This window comes from Hyla sarda, chromosome 4 (genome assembly GCF_029499605.1).
Source record: "Hyla sarda isolate aHylSar1 chromosome 4, aHylSar1.hap1, whole genome shotgun sequence".
NCBI lineage: Eukaryota > Metazoa > Chordata > Amphibia > Anura > Hylidae > Hyla > Hyla sarda.
In genome coordinates, this window is record NC_079192.1 from 326,413,961 (window position 1) to 326,438,705 (window position 24,745).

Sequence of the window (24,745 nt, forward strand, 5' to 3'; positions counted from 1 at the left end):
TATGGCAACATCCAATGCTTGGATTAACAACTCCTTATATATAAATATATATATATATATATATATATATATATATATATGCAAGAAGAAACAAGGTCCGGCACCAGGTTGCAAGTAAAAACTTCTTATTCTTTTATTTCAAGATTCTGCGGTACAGGGTAGAAAGTCTGACGCGTTTCGCTAAAAAGCTTAATCGTAGACTAAGCTTTTTAGCGAAACGCGTCAGACTTTCTACCCTGTACCGCAGAATCTTGAAATAAAAGAATAAGAAGTTTTTACTTGCAACCTGGTGCCGGACCTTGTTTCTTCTTGCACAAGTGAATAGCCGGAGGCGGTACCGGCCGGTCCACGGCACAGGAGGCGAGTGGGGCAGGCACTGGATGAGCGACTCACAAACCAGCCTTGATATATATATATATATATATATATATATATATATATGTGTGTGTGTGTGTGTGTGTGTATATATGCAGTGCGTTCTGATAAGAGGAAAACATTGTACACTTTTGCCCTTTGTCAAGTATGTAGGGGTCTAAGGATCAACACATAAATGTTTATAGCTGCACGCTGTATGCCGCTTAAAGGAAATCTGACTAACCTGAATATACTGGTTATCAGTGCAGGCGATGACATATAAAACACAGTAAATCTGTAAATCTTTGAATATTCATGAAGGGGACTGGACTATCTGGCTGAAGTAGGTGGGAGATTCATTGCTAGTACAAGGTAAGAAACGCCTCCATTGTGCAGAAGGCCTTATTTGCATAATTATGGATTTCTATTGATAACAGAGAAATGGCTGCAGGAATTTTTGGAAAGTAAACTGCATTTTACCCAGCATCCCCTGCACTGTTAACCTGTGTATTCAGGTTAGTGCTTGTGATGTTGCTGTTAGATTCCTTCAATGCAACTTGCTTTACTGCTATATCTTTATTACATACTATACCATGCCAATGATATAATGGAATAATTGGCAAATAGGAAGGTATGTAATGACGATGGAAAGCAGGAAGGTGAAAACATAGGGAAGGAGGAAGAGAAGTACATAGAAAGGGGAGCAAGAAATGAAGGAATGATAAAGATGGATAAGGTGGAGAACTGATAAAGTTAAGTAAGAAGAAGGGGTTAATCAGCTGATAAGGTGCATGCTCCAACCCCGCCGCTAAATTATAGCCATACAGTTACCAAAAATCAAAAATATACAAGGATCAAATATCACCATACATGTCATCACCATACTGTTGCTAACAAAATCCTGTATACTGAGACCAATATTACCATTAATACTAGAATATAAGGAGAAATATTATCAACATGCATATTGCCACCATATTGTAACTGACTAAATCCGGTATACTGAGACCAATATTAGCATTAATACCAATATACAATTAGGAATTTTATCAGCATACATATTGCCATCATATTGTTACTGACCAAATCCTGTATACTGAGAGCGATATTTTAAATAGAACCAGTATACAAGGGGGAATATTATCACCATACTTATTACCATCATACTATTACTGGCCAAATCCTGTATACTGAGACCAATATTTTAAATAGAACCAGTATACAAGGGGGAATGTTATCCCCATTCCTATTACCATCATACAGTTACTGACCAAATCCTGTATGCTGAAACCAATACGATTAATAAAATCAGTATACAAAAGGGAATATTATATTACCCTCATACTGTTACTGACCAAGTCCTGTAAATTCATACCTATATTACTAATAATACCAGTATACAAGGAGGAATAAAATCATCATACATATTACCATCATACTGTCACTGACCAAATCCAGTAATCAAGACCAATATTACTGATTATATCAGTACAAAAAACATGAATGGTCAGCACCAAACAACATTAACCCTTTAAGGACTGAGCGATTTCACGTTTTAGCATTTTCGTTTTTTCCTCCTTGCTTTAAAAAATTCATAACCCTTTCAATTTTACACCTAAAAATCTGTATTATGGCTTATTTTTTACACCACCAATTCTAATTTACAGTGAAATTAGTCATTTTACCGAAAAATCCACGGCAAAACAGAAAAAAACATTCATTGTGCGACAAACTTGAAGAAAAAATGCAATTTTGTAAATTTTGGGGGCTTCCGTTTCTACGCAGTACATTTTTCGCAAAAAGTGACACCTTATCTTTATTCTGTAGGTCCATACGGTTAAAATGATACCCTACTTGTATAGGTTTGATTGTGCATTACTTCAGAAAAAAATCATAAATACATGCAGGAAAATGTATACATTTAAAATTGTTATTTTCTGAGCCCTATAACTTTTTTATTTTTCTGCGTTCAGGGGGCTATGAGGGCTCATTTTTTGCACCGTGTTCTGAAGTTTTTAGTGGTAGTGGTATTATATTTTAGTGGTATTTTTGTTCTAATCAGACTTTTTGATCACTTTTTATTCACTTTTTTGTGGTATAAAAAGTGATCAAAAATGCGCTATTTTGGACTTCGGAATTTTTTTTGCGCGCACGCCATTGAACGTGCGGTTTCAAAAGCGGTATATTTTTATAATTCGGACATTTCCGCACGCGTTGACACCACATATGTGTATTTTTATTTACACTGTTTTATTTTGTTACTAGGAAATGCCGGGTGATTTAAACTATTAATTCAGAAGGGAATACCTGAAAGGGTTAACTTTTGTTTTTACACTTTTTTTTTGCAAGCTGATAGGTGCCATAGAGATCTATCAGCTTGCAATGGCTGATTTCATTCACAGACTGCTGCCTTGCCGTTGCATGGCAACAATCAGTGAAATCGGTGATTGATTGCTCCAGCCTGTAACTCAGGCTGGGAGAAATCAATCTGAGCCCGAACGCCGCCGGAGAAGGTAAGAGACCTTTTTCTCTCCGGGTAGCTGATCGGGGTATCGCGATTTTATCGCAATGATCCCGATCAGCCCGACTGAGCAGCTGGGAAGCATTTAGTTTCACTTTCGATGCGGCGCTCAGCTTTGAGCGCCGCATCGGAAGGGTTAATAGCGTGTGGCCGAACTATCGCGGCCGCGAGCTATTAGTTGCGGGTCCTGGCTGTGAATAGGTGCCGGGACCATCCCGCTGGGACCCCGCGTTATAGACAGGGACCGCACTTAGGACGTTTATAAACGTCAATTTGCGGGAAGGGGTTAAAATACGTTTACACTGCTAGTTTTGTGTATTACCTGTAAGGCAGAGGGGGGAAATAAAAATGCCACTCAAAGACCACCATAACTACTGACTAATGACTAATACTGCTATACTGTTACTTAATAAAGTCTAAGACAAATAGTGCCCCTATAGTGGTAGATACTGTACACAAGCGCACTGCAGACCATATAAGTGATTATACTGAAGTTACATCCAGTGACTCCCAGGGTGATTTATCTTTTATTGGAGTCATTCTCTTTTCCTTCTCTTCTCTATCAGGCCTAGACCACCATAAAGACTTCTTCCAGCCAAGTTTCCGCAGGATCTGATGGGTAAACATTTTAGGCTTATTTCTCCAGCACAATCCCCACCTCTTTACAAACTCACCAAGTGTATTGCCTACACAGTAATATTGTCCACCTTGTACTCACATAAAATGGATAAGCTCTCTGTGTGCCCCCATATAGTAGTTAAGCCCTTACACTGCCACCATATACTATTAGGCCTTTATACTGCTCCATAAAGTATTTGGCCCCCATATGTCAGTAGGCACCCATACTGCCTTATATAGTAATAGGCCTCCCATACTGCCTCATATGGCCCCATATGCCTCCATAAATTAATAGGCCTCCATACTGCCCCCATATAGTAGTAGGTGACCAAATAGTAGTAGGCTCCCATACTTCTTCATATGGTAGTAGGCCTCCATAGTGCATACTGTCCCATATGGTAGGCTCCCATACTGCCCCTGCATAGTTTTAGGCCACCCATACTGCCCTCTTATAGTAGTAGACCCCCAAATAGTAGTAGGCTCCCATACTTCTTCATATGGAGTAGGCCCTGATATAGTAGTAGGCCCTCATACTGCCCCCATATAGTGTCACATATAGTGTCACAATGCTGTAAATGTAAGGAGGGGGGTATGTCATATGCCAAAGCTCCTCTTTAACCCCTTAAGGACCAAGGACGTACAGGTACGTCCTTGGTCCTGCTCCCGTGATATAACGCGGGGTTACACGGTAACCCCGCATCATATCACGGCGGGCCCAGCGTCATAGTGAAGCTGGGACCCGCCGATAATAGCGCGCAGCGCCGATCGCGATGCTGCACGCTATTAACCCTTTAGCCGCGCGCTCAGAGCTGAGCCACGCGACTAAAAGTGAAAGTAAAAACTACCAGTTAACTCAGTGGGCTATTCGGGATAGCCGCGGCAAAATCGCGGCATTCTCGAACAGCTTACAGGACAGCGGGAGGGTCCCTACCTGCCTCCTCGCTGTCCGATCGCCGAATGACTGCTCAGTGCCTGAGATCCAGGCATGAGCAGTCAAGCGGCAGAATCATTGATCACTGGTTTCCTATGAGAAACCAGTGATCAATGTGAAAGATCAGTGGGACCTATAACACTGCAAAAAGAAAGTGAAAAAAAAAGTGAATAAAGATCATTTAACCCCTTCCCTATTAAAAGTTTGAATCACCCCCCTTTTCCCATAAAAAAAACACAGTGTAAATAAAAATAAACATATATGGTATCACCGCGTGCAGAAATGTCCGAATTATAAAAATATATCGTTAATTAAACCGCCTGGTCAATGGCGTACGCGCAAAAAAAATTCTAACGTCCAAAAAAGTGCATTTTTGGTCAATTTTTATATAATTTAAAAATGAATAAAAAGCGATCAATAAGTCCTATCAAAGCAAAAATGGTATTGTTAAAAACTTCAGATCATGGTGCAAAAAATGAGCCCTCATACCGCCCCATAAACGGAAAAATAAAAAAGTTATAGGGGTCAGAAGATGACAATTTTAAACGCATTAATTTTCCTGCATGTAGTTATGATTTTTTCCAGAAGTACGACAAAATCAAACCTATATAAGTAGGGTATCATTTTAATCGTATGGACCTACAGAATAAAGATAAGGTGTCATTTTTTCCTAAAAATGTACTACGTAGAAACGGAAGCCCCCAAATTTACAAAACTGCAGGTTTTTTTTTTTTTTATTTTGTCGCACAATGATTTTTTTTCCGTTTCCCTGTAGATTTTTGGGCACAATGACTGACGTCATTACAAAGTAGAATTGGTGGCACAAAAAATAAGCAATCATATGGATTTTTAGGTGCAAGATTGAAAGAGTTATGATTTTTTAAAGGCAAGGAGCAAAAAACGAAAATGCAAAAACGGAAAAAAAACCCTGTCCTTAAGGGGTTAAAGAGTACCTGTCATGATGATCTTGTTACATTTTATAATCCTCCCAGTTCACTGCCCCCATCATGATAAACCACCCCCTGCCTTTATTTTATTTATTTATTATTTTTTAGTTTTCTACCTTGATATTGCTCTGTATTTTCTGCTCAGTCTCAGTCAGATTCACAGACTGGGAAGGGGCATTACCCAGCAGGCGTGACATCATCTAAAGCCATACAGGGGAGAACTTCCTCCCTCACTTTGCTACACACAGCCCAGAGCAGTTCAGTGTGAGATGATTGGCTAAGGCTGCACCCCCCTCCACCCCCACCCCTCAGCACTCCATACTGCATTTGCTGATTTTGGACTTTTGCTAGGCCAGCAGGAGTCCAAAGTCTGTGCAAGAGATGGGGGGGGGGGGGATTTTCTCTGGACAAGTTGGGAGACGCCTAGTGTCAGCTTTTTTTTTTTTAAACAAAACCTAGAAAACTTAATTTTTTTTTAAGCAAAGTACATTAGAAAGATATATAGATAAAGAGTGCAATAGCAAAAAATAGTTTTAATGAGAGTGCCCATTTAAGTTAGAACAAGTATTCTAGTTAAACCACTTTTGTGAAATGAGCGCCTGAGCAATAAAAGAGGAAGTTTACTCAATAACCTGTGGCTTGGCTTTAACCTGTACCCTTGGCATGAGGCCATGGTTTGGGAGAAATTAGGTGGGCTAGTTTAACAGGATATAATATTTATTCCAATATCAATACACTGTGTTTATTTTATGACAATTAAATGTTCTGAGAACTGGGTATACTGGTCTTTACCCTGGTTTCTTGGGACTAATTCTGATAATTCATATTTATTAAAGCACTTACCGGTATGAGCAAAATAGAGCTAGAAATCCTAGAGCAACCAATAAGAATAAGAACACTGTAATTGTCATATATGATATGAAGCAGTAGTCCATATTTTCTGTATATGAGTAGTCATGTAAAGTGTGTGCTTAGTGTACAGTGGGGTGAGCTTGTTTTTTTTTCTTTTGCACTTTCACATCTAAAAACAAATGTAATTTGAGTAAGATTTCTTTGTGTATATATCATCATGGGTTTATGAGGGATCGGTCCTGACAAACTAACCTGATCAGCTTCTATGAGGAGGTCATCTCATATATCTTGATTTTTCCAAAGCATTTTACACGGTGCCACATAAAAGATTGGTACATAAACTGAGAATGCTTGGGCTGGGGAAAATGTGCGTAAGGCTTCTTTGACACTGCCGTTGTGACACGGCAGTGTGAAGTCCGTCAGGGATCCTGGGGAGAATAGTAGGAGAAATACATCATACAATTTTCCCCCCTGCTACTCCCTTAAGAAAACATAGCAGTAAATGGGATCTGTCGGGACCCGTTGTTTCCTGTTGTGCCCCGTCAAATATAACATCCGATAATGCAAAAACATTTTTTTTAAAGCAACTGATGGATGTTTGCCGATGGGGCACAATGGCAGTGTGAAAGGGACCTAGGTGGGTGAGTTAAGGCTCAGTGATAGGAAACAGAGGGTGGTTATTAATAGTACTTATTTTGATTGGGCGACTGTTACTAGTGGGGACCACAGGGGTCAGTTTTGGGTCCTATTATTTTTAATATATTTATTAATGACCTTGTAGAGGGGTTGTATCAAACTTGTATCAAACTTTTCAGATGATACTAAACTTTGTAAAGGGGTTAACACAATAGAGGACAGGGCATCAATACAAATGAATATGCATAGGTTGGAGGTTTAGGCTGAGAAGTGGCAGATGAGCTTTAACACAGATAAATGTAAGGTTATGCACATGGAGAGGAAAAATCCAGGCTTGGATTATGTATTAAATGGGAAAACACTGGGGACCACCATCACCATCATAAGGTGATTTATTAAGTACCTGACAGACAGTATAGGACATTATTAGAAAGGATCTGCGCTTGTCTTTGAACTAAATGGCTATCTTGTACTTCCACTATAAAGTTGCAGATTTCTTTTTGTGAAATGGTTATTTCCTGTGGAAGTTCCCTCCCTTCAACTACATGTCCCAGAATTCCTTGTTTGTAAGTGTGAGGTGACTTTTCTCCCTCCCACACATCAGCCACTATACCCATTAAACCACAGGTGTGCTGACTTCCATGCTCTGCTGTAATTAATAAACCAGTGTTTTCTAACCAGGGTGCCTCCAGCTGTTGCAAAACTAAAATTCACTGCAGAGTGATCTCCTTTCCACCCAGCAGTCACTCAACCATCTAGATCAGAAAGGCTCCTTTAAAGACCTGACTAGTGATGTAATGTTTCGGGCCACACTGCAACCTGGGAAAACCTGAGACGACAGTCATTTTGTATACTTTTAAAAATAAACATCTGGGCAAATGTCACATAAGAATTGCGAGACCACCATTAAACACAGGTACACACACTATATTATGAACTAACTTTACAGCTCCTATAGCATAGTCAAATAAAAATAAATCCTGGAATACCCCTTTAACTGTAGCAACCAGTGTCAGGCAGCTGCTGCCAAGGCAAATAAAATCATGGGGTGCATCAATAGGGGCATAAATGCCCACGACAAGGAAATAATTCTACCGCTGTACAAATCACTAGTCAGACCACACATAGAATACTGTGTATAGTACTGGGCACCAGTGTACAAGAAAGATATAGTGGAGCTGGAGAGGGTTCAAAGATGGGCAACCAGGGTAATACGGGGAATGGGAGGACTAAAGTACCCAGAAAGATTATCAGAATTAGGGTAATTCAGTTTAGAAAAAAGATGGCTTAGGGGTAATCTAACAACTATATATAAATATAACAAGGGACAGTACTGAGAATTCTCCCATGACCAATTTGTACCCAGGACTGTATCTATAACAAGGGGGCATCCTCTAGGCTAGGATGTGGCAGAGGCAGGAGCAACAAATGTTTCACACTGCTAAATGCTCTGTCCAGCTACCAAACATCCTAGCCTGTTTTTATCCTTATGGATTGATTGAATAAAGATATGCATTGATCAAGAATCCCGGTAAGTGTCACTATTTCTTTCTACTATAACCATAAAATTGCATTTTTATTTCTCAGACAAGTGTCATGGAGGTGGGGCCGAAATGCTTTTGTGCCACAGCCTGGCATACCTCCTCACTTACCCTCATCTCCTAGCCCCTCCGTGACTGACATTCAGGGCTCTGTACATCAGTCAAGGAGAAACTGAGAAGTGAGGAGATAGCTAGGCTGTGGTACATGAGGTGGCAGCGACGTAACGTGACTCTGTGGTGGTAGCCCTGCACGCTGGAGGTCTGTATGCTGGTGACTGTATGCAGAACCAGCCTCCTATACACTGCCGGAGTTCCTGACCAATTAGGGCTTGAGTTGGTGCACATGCCTTCCCCCCCCCCCCCCCCCCGACAGGATATTTAAACCAGACAGTGGGCCTCATTTACTAAGCTGAAACGACCAGTTTTTGTCAGGTTATTTAGGCGCAGAGTGTCTGCGACCTATCTGCGCCAGGAAAATCTGACAAACCCAACATTGCACTATGAAAAGCCAAAAAAGGGGCATGGTCTGTCACAAAGGTGGCTTGGCAGGACCAAAAAGGGGCGTGGTTTCCCAACCCGACCTATTTACTATTGAATTCACAGAAAATCCTGTGGATAAATGGCTGGGAATTTCTACCTAGAAAAAGCTGATCAGAAATGTTTCCCAACTTGTAAATCTGTAATCCCCATAGTAAATAAAGTGGAATCCTGCAAGTCTGAAACATTTCCCACTAGAAAAAACCTGACACTCTTAGTAAATGACCCAAAATAAGTCACTTCTGAGCTCATGATTGCAGCTTCCATTCCTTTCATCAGCATTTCTTAACAAAATGTTTTGCTTTTTGGAACTCTGCTTCTGCATTTAGACTACTTCTTTGCCTGATGATTCTGTACTTCTATTCCTCTCCTGGCCTTGACCCTTGTTTGCTTGACCTGAGTCTGTGTTGTTTGTCTTCATTGTTCTGCTGGTTATTACTGTGGTTATTTATCGTATTGTATTTCTGACCTTTTTTTCTAATCGTCTGACTTTCTTTCTACTTTCTTTGACTGTAATACGCCTGGTACATATTCAGTGTAAGGAAATCACCCAGTTGAAAGTCCCAATGCTCATAAGAAAATAGCAACACTGAAACACAGTAGCAAACCAAAAAGTAGTCAATTATATAATCTTCATTGCACATTAATCCTATATACAAACAATAAGCGTAAAAAAAGAGGACATACTAAAAACAATTTAAAAAAGGCTCACAAGGGCCAAAGCACAACTCAGGAGAAGGGCCATGAACCCCCTCTCTTTAACCCCTTAAGGACGCAGCCCATTTGGGCCTTAAGGACTCAGACAATTTAATTTATACATTTTCGTTTTTTCCTCCTCGCCTTCAAAAAATCATAACTCTTATATTTTCATCCACAGACTAGTATGAGGGATTGTTTTTAAATTGCACATATTTGGTGGAATATCAAGAGCCTAGAGGAATTTGCCTGACTTGGCCTTTTTCCTACAGGATTAAGGGTTCAAATTTTCCCTTCATGGGAAGTGACAACTGAATTTAAAGAGGTTTGGGAGACTGGATTAGCGAAATGTTCTATGATCTTGATTGAGATGTTAATCACTCATGATAGGGATTTTCTTATGAGTACAAAAGAAAAACTACGTGAGTTAGAGATACACCTGCATACTTTTGATAAGGAGAAGTTGGTTCTGCCTTTTCTGGAAAAATTGAAGGAGATAATGGACAAATATGAGAAAGAGGTATAGATGGAGACACAATGGCAATTGCAGATATTGGAGAAACAATAATCCTAAACCTAACTCTTATTCTAATATGGAGCAAGCAAGCTTAAATGTTAGCAGTAGTGATTTTTTATCTACAGAGGCAAGCGACACAGACGGAGGACGAGACTGGGGAAGCGCAGATCACAAAAAAAGAGGACCCAGACATCGGGGTCCTACATATCGCAAGAAGTACAAATAACAATGGAAGGGAGTGAGGAGGGTGATGTCAATCTTGTATTGCCCCCCGCTCTCCCCGATTGTCAGACAAATCAACTACAAATGATAAATCTTTTCACTTACACTCCAACAGATATAGAGATGTCAGTACTTAGAAGAGGCTTATCATTTTGCACGATGAATAGCTTGGATACATTTGTGCTAACCAAAGACACCTATTTATTTTGTAGGAAACTAGTCCTCAAACTTCTGCATACTCAACCTGCACTGCTTACTAGCCTGGACCAAGGGGATCAAAGTGTTGTTCGGGACCTCATGTTTTTGTTGGAAGAAAACGAGTCAGGTATGCCTGTTAACAATCGCTGTCCATGTAGAATACCCTCCAAAACTTCTCCTCCACTCTAATTATTTCCTGCTGTCCAGGTATTTTTTAATACCATGAAAGAGGCAATTCATGGACTTCTCTCTTATTATATTTCAGGGAAGAATCTCACCCGAGATGAAACTTGAGCTGTTTACAATTTACAAAAAAATGAGGAATTTTTGATAAAAGAGGCAGATAAGGGTGGCAATGTTGTTCTATGGCCAATTGAGTTATATATGAAAGAAGCCAAGAGACTATTGAATAACTGCAAATATTATAAAAGGCTACCTTGTAATCCCACAGACTATTTCCGGAGGAAATATTCTCACATCTTGGATACAGCTCAAGAATTTGGAATCCTCAGCAAAAAAGAACAGCAATTTTTTGAAGGTAAGAGAACCTCGCACAGCAACCTTTTATATGCTACCAAAGGTTTATAAGAATCTAATTGAACCACCAGGATGGCCCATTATTTCAGGAATAGTTAGCATGTACAAGAAAGCCAGTACATTCATTGATTTCTCATTGCAGCCCTTGGTGACCTCCTTGTCGTCATACATGCGGGAGTCAATGCATTTAATACAAACAACACAGGAAATGACATTACCAGAGGATGTTCTACTTGTCACGTGTGACATAGAGTCGCTGTACTCAAACATTGCCCACAAGGATGGAATTCCAGCCGTGACTCACTTCCTTGAGAAACAAGTACCGTATATACTCGAGTATAAGCCGACCCGAGTATAAGCCGAGACCCCTAATTTCAACCCAAAATCCCAGGAAAAGTTATTGACTCGAGTATAAGCCTAGGGTGGGAAATACCTCATCCCCCCCTGTCATCATCCAGACCCGTCATTAACATCCTCATCATCATCCCCTTGTCATAATCCCACACATCCCCCCTTCATCATCCCCTTATCATCCCACACATCCCCCCTTCATCATCCCCTTATCATCCCGCACATCCCCCCTTCATCATCCCCTTATCATCCCACACATCCTCCCTTCATCATCCCCTTGTAATCATCCCACACCCCCCCCCCTTCATCATCCCCACCCCCCTTCATCATCCCCACACCCCCCCCCCTTCATCATCCTCTTCTCATCATTCGCCCTCAGTGGTCTTCAACCTGCGGACCTCCAGAGGTTTCAAAACTACAACTCCCAGCAAGCCCGGGCAGCCATCGGCTGTCCGGGCTTGCTGGGAGTTGTAGTTTTGAAACCTCCGGAGGTCCGCAGGTTGAAGACCACTGCGGCCTTCAACATCATCCAGCCCCCTCTCACCCCCCCTTTAGTTCTGACTACTCACCTCCGCTCGGCGCTGGTCCGGTCCTGCAGGGCTGTCCGGTGAGGAGGTGGTCCGGTGAGGAGGTGGTCCGGGCTGCTATCTTCACCGGGGGCGCCTCTTCTCCGCGCTTCCGGCCCGGAATAGAAGCGTTGCCTTGACAATGACGCAGAAGTACGTTGGCAATGAACGCACCTCTGCGTCGTTGTCACGGCAACGTGACTATTCTGAGGCCGGGCCCGAAGCGCTTAGAAGAGGCGCCCCCGGTGAAGATAGCAGCCCGGAACCACTATGCCACCGGACCACCTCCTCACCGGACAGTCCTGCAGGACCGGACCAGCGCCGAGCGGAGGTGAGTAGTCAGAACTAAAGGGAGGTGAGAGGGGGCTGGATGATGTTGAAGGCCGCAGTGGTCTTCAACCTGCGGACCTCCGGAGGTTTCAAAACTACAACTCCCAGCAAGCCCGGACAGCCGATGGCTGCCCGGGCTTGCTGGGAGTTGTAGTTTTGAAACCTCTGGAGGTCCGCAGGTTGAAGACCACTGCGGGTGGGGGAGTTCACTCGAGTATAAGCCGAGGGGGGTGTTTTCAGCACGAAAAATCGTGCTGAAAAACTCGGCTTATACTCGAGTATATACGGTAAGTAGAGATGTGAGCTTTGACTCTTTTTTGATCAAACTTTTGGATTTTGTTGTTAACCACAATTATTTTATTTTTGACTGACAATATTATTTACATATTTCCGGCAGGGTGATGGGTGCACAGTGTACCCCCTCTTATGCAAATCTGTTTTTAGGTTGGTGGGAGGGGGAGCATATGTACCCATCGCCGTATTTCAGACATGTTTTACACTGGTTTAGGTTTATTGACGACATTTTCTTTTTGTGGCAAGGCTAGGGAAGATTGTTTTGACTTGATTGCCTCCATGAATAATAACAATTTTAACATCTCTCTGACATCTAATATTTCTCATGTCACAGAGGAGTTCCTGGACCTGCAGCTAAGTGTGAACAATGGACATTTGGAATCCAAGCTATACTGGAAAACAACTGTAACCAATAGTCTCCTCCACTTCTCTTCTTTCCATCCTCTTCATACATTACAAGGCATACCAACTGGACAATTTCTTCGAGTAAGACGGAACTGTAGCAGTGATCATGATTTCAGACAACAATCAAAGGAACTGACAACAAGATTCAGAGAACAAGGCTATCCTAAAAGAACTACTTCTAAGGCCTTCCAGAGAGCCCTGATGTCGGACGGAGAAACTCTATTGTAACCTGTCCTCAGAAGAAAGGATGATACTATCAGATTTCTTTCCACATACAATAATCAATGGAACCGTGTGAGAAATGTATTGGAACAAAACTGAAACATCCTACTATCGGACTCATGAATACGAGCTGTTGTTCCAGAAAGACCGGGGCTGGTCTCACGACGAGCTCCCAATTTAGGAGACATATTGACCAACAGCCATTTTCAGAAACCTCTTAGACATCTGGGGACAGGCTTTAATCATGCAGGATCGTTCCCTTTTGGGAACTGTACGGTATGTCAGTTCATGTCTCAAACTCTTAAATTCGTGAATCCAACAGACCATAAGGAATTAAAGATAAAAATATTCATAAACTGTAAGACTGTGCAAGTGATCTATGCAATCATTTGTTCCTGCAAAAAGGTGTATGTGGGACAGACGGGACAACAATTACGTAAACAAATACAAAAGCATGTTTCTACTATTGCACTGGCGAGACAGGACAGGAGCTGTGGGAAAGCACTCACCTCTGTTGCTGAACACTTTTTAGATCATCAACAAGGACGTTCCAATGAATTGATGGTCATAGGTTTGGAACGGGTTAAAAAAAATATTAGAGGATGACCCATCAAAAAACATCCTTTACAAGTGGAATTCAGATGGATCTATGAACTAGGAACTGTTTTACCCTGTGTCCTTAATGAAGATTTACTGTTTTCAGGATTCTTAGGTGAGTAAACAATGGGATTTAGGGGACAAGGGTGATGTAGTATGTGGTGTGGGGATATTGTTTTTTATATTCTCCACTTTTTTTAGCAAGAGAATATGATTGGATAATTGTTCCACCTGTATGTTTCCCAGGAAGTGAGGACTGGAGTGATTTGCACCTTGGTGAGTATGGTTTATTTGGTGTATATTATCATCAATTGCACATCCCACACTTCCACTTATTGTCACATAAGTTATGGTCATACATGGTTATTAGTACATGTTCATCCTTTATTCGCATTGCATAGGGGTATAGTCACCTCTCACACATATGTTACATCATATACTTCACCCTATTTTTTACACATCACAATATACATTTAGGAATACACATATATTGAGCACATAGTTAGTTTTTACACATAGCACATCCATATTCTTATTTCACATAACGGACACCGGTATGCACACGCAAAACAATAGTTTGATATTTCACACAAATGGGGTATTTTTTGGTATGTATGCAGTAGTGTATTTTCACATGAGTTGTGATGACACAGGTCTGGTCTTCCCAGGGACCATATGGATATGTACTATATACAATAAGCAATGATAGTGATTTTCGTATCCTCCCTCTTGTATAGACACACGTACAAATGGCGATGTCTTCTAACACGTGATATCTTTCTCATGGATCGCTGGCTTGGGCCTTCCCTTATTATTTTGGATTGAGTCCCAGCTCCAGGAGAGGTACAGGTATGCTTTTATACCCTAACAGCTATCCAACATTGTCCGCAGCTCTCAAGAGATGACAGATTCCCTTTAAATCTGGGGTATTAAAGCCTTCTGAAAAAATGTATTCTATTAAAGTGACAGCAGAGGGTGAAGGAAACAAAGGGAAGGAGAGTGCTATAGTAAGTCCACTTGTATAAACAAGCCCTTGGACAAATTCAATTAGAAGGTGAATGCGGTCAGTGCATGCTGGGGTTGTGATATACAGTAGTGCAATATTCAGTCCCATCTGTTGCTCATAAAGGAGACAGGAAGACATCAGGGCAATGTCCCCATGACTAAACAGCAGAGAAATCTAAACGAGCATATACATTTGTACCTTTCACCTTTAAAGATGATTAGTATATTTGTTACTGATGTAAGGTCTAAAGACAATTCTCGAGTGATAATTCAAAAGCTTTGGATCAGGTGTTGACAGCTGAACAGTCAGTGGGGAAGGGCAACCAACTTGGTAAGAGTATGCAGGATCTTGTACAAGTCAGTACGCCGGACCCGGGGAATGGCTAGGGGGAGGCTGGATGGGCATGTGCCCCTGATTCTAGATGCCAGGGAGAGCACCAATATATATCTTTTCTGTGCCTTGGTATATAGAAACATGACTAAGACAGCAAATAGAAATGTTATAGAATGTTATATTTTTATAGTGCAGATATTTATGCACGCAATGATACCACATATGTTTTTTTTACACTATTTTATTGTCCCCCATAGGAGGCTAATACATGTAATCTTCAGATTGCATACACTGTTCAATGCTTTGTCATAGCATAACATTGATCAGTGTTATTAGTACTCTATTGCTCCAGCCTGCCATGGCTGACTGGATCATCGAAGCACCGATCGGACAGCAAGGAGGCTGGTAAGTGCCCTCCCGCTGTCCTCTCAGGTAATTGAGATCGCGGTGATCCCTGTCAGCCCAACTAAGCAGCCGGGATTTTTTCTTTTTTTTCAATTTTAGATGCCTCAATCAACTTTGATTGCGGCGTCTAAAGGGTTAATGACGGGCATCACTGCGATCAGTGATGTCTGGCATTAGCCACGGGTCCTGGTTGCTTATAGCCACCAGGACCATCCCACTATGGCGCACACTCAGCTCCTGAGCGCGCGTCATAGAAGGGAAGCGGGACAAGGGAGTTAAGTTATCTTCAGCAAAGAAAAAAGTTATTTTTACCAAGTTAATTAGGTTTGAGTATTTGATATCAGACATTATTACTTGTTATTATTATGACTTGTTTTTCTATACAAAATATACTTACTCTTTTCAAGATCTCTGCTTGCAGTCATTTAGTAGTTGCTAAAACCACTGTACTCATGGGGGAGTGCTCGCCGCCACCCATCTCTATGGTGACTTACAGGCTACTATGTGTGCATGTTGCTGTATATACATAACACTTAGATGGGTGGGGCACTCTGCTCATGGATACAGTGGACCATACGAGTCTGCTGCATTCTGTCAGCATCTGTAGGAGCCAAACACAACATTTGTTTTGTACTTTTTTTGCTACTATGTAGCCTGTAGCCATTGTAGCTGCTGCCTCTTGTCCAGGAATCTCTACTCATATGTTGTGCACAGTGTATTGTACTGCCGCTATTTTTATCTACATTACCATTACGGTACTGGCCATAAAATGTCAAAGTGTTTTCAGCATTTTTCTTAGTCCTGACATTTCCTCATATTTTCTAGGCATTGGAGTATTAAGCATTGAATGTGCAGACCCCTCACCCTTGGCTCTAATATTGAGACACCCACTACTACAAAACTCGCAACTTTAGTAAGTCCTGGAGTCACATTCACTGGTGCATTTCAAGGAAAAGAGCTTACACAATTTTGTAAATTTCTTATTATTACAATAACACATTATACTTTTCCCACAGATTGCCTTAGGCCACTTCTTCCATATCACTGGTGTTTGCTTGTGGCATCCATCACCCTTCACAAGACTGCCTATTCACATAGCAAAGACTCTCTTCTACGTATCGCTGGTTTGGTGTTCTCTATCTCATTGTTCGCTTCTTACCTCTACCACCACTGATCTTTGCCATTTCTATGGCTGGTTGGAAGGTTCTTGTTGGTGTTGGGGGGCCTATTATAGGTTTTCCTTGGAGTTGTGTCCACAATGGCTACCAAATAAGCTTCAATTATGGGATTTCCTTTCAATTTGGATGTACTCTTTGAATAGGATCATTACCAGAGCCACTATCTTCTGTACTTTGTCAAGAAAGATCACTCACTGGTGGGTCCGACAACCTCCTCTATATCTTATAAAGAAGAGAACCCCTTTCCTTGCAATCTATAAGAGCGTATAATATGCAGAGACAGAATGTTACAAAGTTCTAGTGGACGTTACTGCATAGGACTGATATAAGTCAGATAGGATCCACATCAGCCTTAAAGGGTTACTCCACTGGAAAACATTTTTTTTTAATTAGCTGGTGCCAGAAAGATAAACAGATTTGTAAATTACTTCTATTTAAACATCTTAATCCTTCCAGTACTTCTCAGCTGTTGTATGCTCCAAAGGAAGTTCTTTTCTTTTTGAAATTCCTTTCTGTCTGACACAGTGCTCTCTGCTGACACCTCTGGTCAAGTCAGGAACTGTCCAGAGAAGGAGCAAATGCACATAGCAAACCTCTCCTGCTCTGGAAAGTTCCTGACAAGGACAGAGGTGTCAGCAGAGAGCACTGTGGTCAGACAGAAAGGAAATTCAAAAAGAAAAGAACTTCCTCTGGAGCATATAGCAGCTTATAAATACTGGAAGGATAAAGATTTTTAAACAGAAGTCATTTACAAATCTGTTTTACTTTCTGGAGCCAGTTAAAAAAAATGTTTTCAAGCGGAGTACCCCTTTAAGGGACTGTTGACACGTGCAGTATTTGAAGCTGCAGTTTTCAATGTAAACTAAATGACGGAACACAGTTTTAAAACCTGCACATCAAATATGCACAGAATACTGTACTTGTGAATAGTGATGAGCGGCATTGCCCATATTCGAATTCGCAATATTTCGCAAATATATTGACGAATATTCGTCCTATATTCGCGAATTACGAGTATTCATTATATTCGTATATGTGAATATTCGCATATTTGCGTATTCGAGGAAGACACCAGTGAGGGGGTGGGCAACTTTACTATTGGTTGCTAGGGATGTTCTTGATAACCTCTGACAAGTGTATTTGCATCATTCTAATTGGCCCACAAGTGAAAAGAAGGAATATGCGAATATTCACATATGCGGGGGAAAAAAGTGAATATTCGCAATTTGGAATATATAGTGAATATATTCGCAATATCTGCGAATTTGCGATATTCGCGATAAAAATATGAAATGCGAATATTCGCTCCCAACACTACTTGTGAATAGACCCTTAAAGGGGTACTCCAGCCCTAAGACATCTTATACCTTATCCAAAGGATAGGGGATAAGATGTCTGATAACGGGAGTCCCGACACTGGGGACCCCCGTCACACCCCCTCCCATAGACTTGCATTGCGGTGGCAGGGCGTGACATCACACGGGGGGTAGAGTCATTACATCACGATACTCCGGCCCCGTATTCCTGACCCGGCAGACTCGGAGACTGCAGCGCTGCATGCAGCTCCCACAGGAGGGTGTTGCATGTGAGATTATGGTGGGACCCCGCAATTAGACATCTTATCCCCTATCCTTTGGATAGGGGATAAGATGTCTTAGGGCCAGAGTACCCCTTTAATAAGGAACATGACAATTCTGGAAACCTTATCTTATTGTCTTTTCTACCATCATATTGCGTTTGCTGGCTCATCAACATACACCATATATATATGTATAATATTACTGTTATGATGTATACTCTACTGTATATAGAGAATATGAGACTTAAATCATTATTGTCTTTTGCTTGTTTTGCGACATGAGAAGGGAAACCTTCACGGGATCACTGAAAGACTAAAGGATTAAAGGTTACACCATTTGCATAGTGTTTATGAGGTGTAAGGCTTATGGACAGGAACCAATTGGCTCATCAGGGGAAATATTGGTCGCAGCCGGATTATCTGAGATAGAATATTCCAATTACAGTGAGTAGTCAGGTAAGCTCTGAGAAGGTGTAGCAGGCCACCGGATTCCTTATTCTATAATGCAGTGTTTTCCAACCAGTGTGCCTCCAGCTGTTGCAAAACTACAACTCCCAGCATGCCCGGACAGCCAAATGCTGTCCGGCCATGCTGGGAGTTGTAATTTTGCAACAGCTGGAGTCACACTGGTTGAGAAACAATACCGTAAAGCGGTACTCTGGTGGAAAACTTTATTTTTTATTTTTTATGAACTGTTGCCAGAAAGTTAAACAGATTTGTAAATTATAACAACTATGATGAAAGAACAAATATGGGGCACTCACACTGTGACACTTGGCCGGCCTGACGAAGCGCCAGCGGGCATGATACGGTCCGTGGCCGGCGTCTGTGGCTCCCCTCGTTACACCTGCCGCCTCCCCGCCATGGATACTCGGAACTGAGATCACCTTCAGCCGACAGCCTTCGCTCAAGTGTCACAGTGTGAGTGCCCCGTATTTGTTCTTTCATCATGGTTGTTATATTCTCTGCTACCTTTTGATACACGTTGAACACCTCCCGACACAAAGGTTTCCCTCTCACTTATAGCTCCAGAGTGGAGGTTGCATATCCACCTGCAAATGGAGTGCATTGAGCACATCCAAAATAGACTGAACTACCGTATTACTAGTGCCGTCCCCATTTCTTTTCTTCAAGATAGATTTGTAAGTTACTTCTATTAAAAAATCTTAATCCTTTTAGTACTTTTTAGCAGCTGTATGCTACAGAGGAAATCCTTTACTTTTTGAATTTCTTTTTTTGCATTGTCCACAGTGCTCTCTGCTGACACCTCTGTCCGTGTCCGGAACTGTCCAGAGTAGCATAGGTTTGCTATGGGGATTTTCTCCTGCTCTGGACAGTTCCTGATACGGGCATCAGGTGTCAGCAGAGAGCACTGTGGACAACACAAAAAATTAAGATTTTCCTCTGTAGCAAATAGCTGCTAAAAACTACTGAAAGGATTAAGATTTTTAAATAGAAGTAATTTAAAAATCTGGCACCAGTTAATTTAAAAAAAAAGTTTTCCACCAGAGTACCCCTTTAATGCATGATACTATTCTCAACAAGATAGTAATAGGAATTTTCTCCATTTAAATACAATGCAAAAATATTAAAATGTTCTGGTTTGGAGCCATTGTAAATATTATATTGAGTATTTTTATTCCCCAATATAATGTCAACAATTCACATAACAAACAGAACTAATCCAATAAAGCCTGAATATTATATTTTCCCTACCAGTAGTAGATCTATGCCAGCCAGTCTACTCGGACCACACAGCAATGTCTCGTGGCACAACAGATTGGAATGCTGCCCTGATAAAATCGCATCTAATGTTAGGGAATGCGGTCGTGCACACAACTATTAGGTTTGGGTTCCTGCTGACTGTTGTGTCATAATTTCAGTAACATGAGGAATAGAACACAACCTGATTCCCTATTATTACAATATGACATTGCAAATGTCTGTTGTGTGGCCACAAATGCCATGTAGCCACCCTAGGCGAAAGCTGGGGTGACACACTGTAGCAAACCTCCTCCTCATGGGGTAAATGTATGGAGGTGCGCGTGATGTCACAACCTGCCTGTCTGGCCTCGGAGGTGGCCCTGCGCTCCTCCAGCAGGTTGAAGACCTATTATGGTACCGGAAAGGAAGTGGCGACGGTGGTGCTGGCTGGTCGGGTGCTTCGGATGAGCAGCGGCTGCTTTGGATGCTGGTTGGCTACTAACAATCTTGCAGCAGGCAGAGTGGCACCCCCATTAAGAAGGCACTCTAGGCAGCTGCCTATTTTGTCTATATGCAGAACCGGCCCTGATGTAGCCTTAGTCGTAATGTCTGTATCAGGCTACAGAATACAGTAGAAATAGTCTGTTGACAGCAACCATAGTTGATATCTCTAAAACGATCACCTATGAAGGCAGTGATTTAGAGATTTCAGGTGACAGCGTTGACAATGAAACAATAGTCTATTTCATGCTCGAGCAGGTTTTTACAGGTGTAATGCATGCCAATGGTGGCGATACATCGCATCTGGCCACGTGAGCATCTTCATTTGCCTCACTTTTGTCTGGCCGGGTGTGAGAGTTGTTGGCTCATACCACACCTTAGAAGAACTAAGGCATTGAGATGCAATCAGCTTAGCGTCTTTGCTAGTAGAGCTTCAGTATTAGTAGGTAATTAGAGCAAAGCAAAAGACATATTGATCCTGTGGACATCCAGATGTTACCTGCGTGATCTTGTTCCCTGATGCATTAAGATATTTTTACTGCACTTCTGAAGTTGAGATAAATTATCCGAACACATTGCACAATCCTATTTATGACATTACTCCTTAATTACTGGTACCGTTAGTGCTAGAAAAACAAATAAATAATAATAACATAATATTAATCTCATTTAAGTTAGCATGATCAAGATAACCATGGCTATATCTGTACCACATATGATCAGAGTTTACTAACTTGCTGATGTTTTAGGCCTCCCAGACCTAGTTCACAGCAATAGATCTATGGTATTAAAGGGGTACTCCAAACGGAAAAAAAAAATTCAGATCAACTGGTGACAGAATCAGTTATACTGATTTGTAAATTACTTCTATTTAAAAATCTTAAGCCTTCCTGTACTTATCAAGCTGTTGTATGCTCCAGAGGAAGTTGCATAGTTCTTTCCAGTCTGACCACAGTGCTCTCTGCTGACACCTCTGTCCATGTCAGGAACTGTCCAGATTAGGAGCAAATCTTCATAGAAAACCTCTCCTGCTCCAGATAGTTCCTGACACAGACAGAGGTGTCAGCAGAGAGCACTGTGGTCAGACTGGAAAGATCTACACAACTTCCTCTGGAGCATACAGATGCTGATAAGTACTGGATGGCTTAAAATGTCTAAATAGAAGTAATTTACAAATCTTTATAACTTTCTGGCACCAGTTGTTTCGAAAACATTTTTTTTCTCTGACAGGCAACATGGAATGGGAGGAACCGCAGCAGAAATAGGTAAAAGGTGAGCACCAGGTATTTAATTTAATTAATTTGATTTAATTTAATTAACTGAATTTAATGTCAAATTTTTATGAAGAACCAGAGTGTTGCCTTAGTATGGCTGCAGGGGCAACTATTGTTTATTGCTAGCTTCTAGATGTAAATTCCCTGTGCTTGGACTTGTAAAGTCTCATTGACTCATCAAGTCTCAGCTTTCTCCAGTTTTAATTAGATGTCTGCTAATTATCAGTAGGAATTGTTCTCATGGGATGGCACTGTTATTTGTTAACATAGGTTGGGCTATATAAACCATAGCCTAAGCTTATATGACTAAACATTTTACCGTTACCACTACTGGTCTTGTAAACTCCTGAAAGCACGAAGAAGGAGACATCCCCATCCATGCACGAGATAACAGTTTGATACTTTAAACTGTACACAGTCATGGGATGGCAGCAGAGGACTACTTTACGTTCAATATGCAGCCGTACTCTTGGCCACACTAGCGCTCATGGAGTGCCGAACATCATACATTCTCAGAATCGATGGAGGAGCTGCTGCTGGGCAGCTTTTGTGTTTCTGGTATTGGGCTGCATGTTATGGCAATGTAGTCAGCTAACTGCCACCTACCTGCAATATCCCACACAAGAGAAGGTCACCCTTGTGAACAGCCCCAGGCTTCCATTCCCAGCCATCACTTTTTGCAACCTTAATCGTGCTCGCAAGTCCCAGCTGAATTTCTCAAGATACAAGGCTCTGAATGACCAGTTGTCATTGATGTCAAATCATGAAAGGGAATATGGTCCAATCGGCAATTCAAAAGAAAGGAACTTTGCCTTTGCCATGTCTCAGCTAAGTACCCAGGAGCAGATGGCTTTAGGACACCAGCTACAAGACATGCTGATTTCCTGTGTCTTCCATGATGAGTCCTGCAATGAAAGGTCAGCACACTAAATATTAAACCACATAGAATAAATAATGTTAATGCAATACCTAAAGGGATGTAAAACCGCTGAAAACCCCACTGATCACGTTGATGGAGGTTAGTGGTCCCTTAGAGAATGGATCGACAGTGTGCATGCTCTGCCACTACTCTATTAACTCTCTATGGGGCTTCCAAACATTGCCAAGTTCAGTGCTCAGTAATGTTCAAAAGTCCTATGGAGAAGACCTCCATTCTTGTGATCTATGAGGGTTTCAGTGGTGGTACCCAACTGATCAGCAAGTTATCACCTTTACGGTGGATTAGGTATAACATTTAACATATTTTTTACATTATCTCAAAAGGTAGATGCTCAAAGGGTTTGACTCATGAAGATAACCCTGCCAATATGTTCTATTGGAGCATAAGGATATCCTAGAGAATGGTCCTCTATGGCCCAGAACAGAGAGCTACTGTGGGAAAGTGTGTCCTGTTTTGGTGTATCTGAGTAGTCTCTGTTGCACATGGACGGCCATTCATCTAATTGCCCCTATGGTGGCCACTTTTTGAATGAGGTTGCCTCTGATTGGACAACCAATTCAAAGAATATATAATATAACTAATAGATACAACTGATGCCAATGTGTAATTATGCTTAACCCCTTAAGGACCAATACAAATAAACCTGTACGCCCCTGAAAGACCAGGCCTGTTTTTTCAAATCGGGGATGTCTGTCTTTATTAGAGAATAACTCTGGTAACGTTTTGCCAATCACGATAATTCTGACATTGTTTTTTTGTCACAAGTTGTCCTTCATGTACATAGTAAAAGTAAGCCGATATCATTTGTAGTTTTTTTTTACAATGCAAAAAATCATGAAATTTTTACAAAAAATTACGATTTTTTGCTATTTTAACACTAATAGGTTGCATATATTTATACATACTGACCAAATAGTTTATGAAACTTATACTTTCAGATGTCTACTTTATTTTGACATCATTTTTTTGTTTTTAATTAACATTTTAAATTCGTTAGAAGCCTAACAATTTAACTTGAAATTTTGAAAATTTTGAAAATTTGAAAAGTACATCTTTTTTTGTGTGCTATGCAAGGTTTGCAGAAATTAAAAGGTAGTAGAACATAGGAACACCCCCCAAATGACCCCATTTTAAAAACTAGACCCCTCAAGGTATTCGCTAGGGGGTACAGTGAGTATTTTAACACCATAGTTTTTTGGCAGGAATTATTACAAAGTCAGTGTTAAAAATGTGAAATTTGCAATTTTTCAGAAATGCATCATTTGGGGGGCATATTTTTTGTACATCACTTCTGATATTGAAAGAAATGCACCCTATATTTTATTTAGCTTCTTGTCCCATGTTCGGAAATACCCCCGCTTTGGCCATATATGGTTCCTTGGCCGCGTGGTAGGACTCAGAAGGAGAGGAGCGCCATTTGGCTTTCAGGGCAGAACAGTACCCCCACCCCCACAAGTGACCCCATTTATATACCGCACCCCTACAAGTTATTGGCTGGACCAGGGACCACTCTGATTGGTCCTTGGTCGGCTGGCAGTATAACGCGTCTGTCTGTGACAGTTAAGGCTCCTGATGGATATATCCGCCATGTTGTGGGAATAAGCACCCGCTCATGGCGAATATATCCATCACTGCTGCGGCTGGGTAGCTCAGTGTGTCCGCTCATGACTGCTGGCGGGAAATCCGCCGCTATGAGCGGACACACAAAGCTACCCAGCCGCAGCAGGGAGCTCATTACCGTGACTGCTGCATAATGTGTAGGATCACATGGTGGACATCCGCAGCATATTACATGCTGCGGATGTCCGCCAATGCGATCCTACACATTATGCATTTTTATAAATTAGATTCATTTAATAAATGTATTTTTAATATATATATATATATATATATATATATATATATATATATATATAAAATTTATTTTTATTTTTATTTTTTTACACTTTTATT

The 24,745-nt window shown here is 41.2% G+C and overlaps 1 protein-coding gene and 2 long non-coding RNA genes across 4 annotated transcripts in view; 2 read left to right on the forward strand and 1 right to left on the reverse strand.

Annotated features, from left to right (window-relative positions):
• The window catches only part of LOC130369585 (uncharacterized), an 87,193-nt gene extending 64,645 nt beyond the window's left edge, over positions 1 to 22,548 (reverse strand). The window contains exon 1 of the long non-coding RNA XR_008892821.1: positions 22,459 to 22,548. This is a non-coding gene — a long non-coding RNA (uncharacterized LOC130369585). The remainder of the gene's footprint in view (positions 1 to 22,458) is intronic.
• Positions 10,585 to 13,980, forward strand: LOC130369587 (uncharacterized). The gene is made up of 3 exons (XR_008892823.1): positions 10,585 to 10,697; positions 10,836 to 11,426; positions 12,983 to 13,980. It is a non-coding gene; the product is annotated as an uncharacterized LOC130369587 (long non-coding RNA).
• LOC130369584 (amiloride-sensitive sodium channel subunit gamma-like) overlaps positions 21,767 to 24,745 on the forward strand; it is a 33,719-nt gene continuing 30,740 nt past the window's right edge. Inside the window, exon 1 of one of the 2 annotated variants that reach the window (XM_056575003.1) lies at positions 21,767 to 22,769. In XM_056575003.1, coding sequence (XP_056430978.1) covers positions 22,273 to 22,769 — 497 coding nt within the window. In that variant the 5' untranslated portion in view covers positions 21,767 to 22,272. The other variant, XM_056575004.1, reaches the window with a different exon arrangement.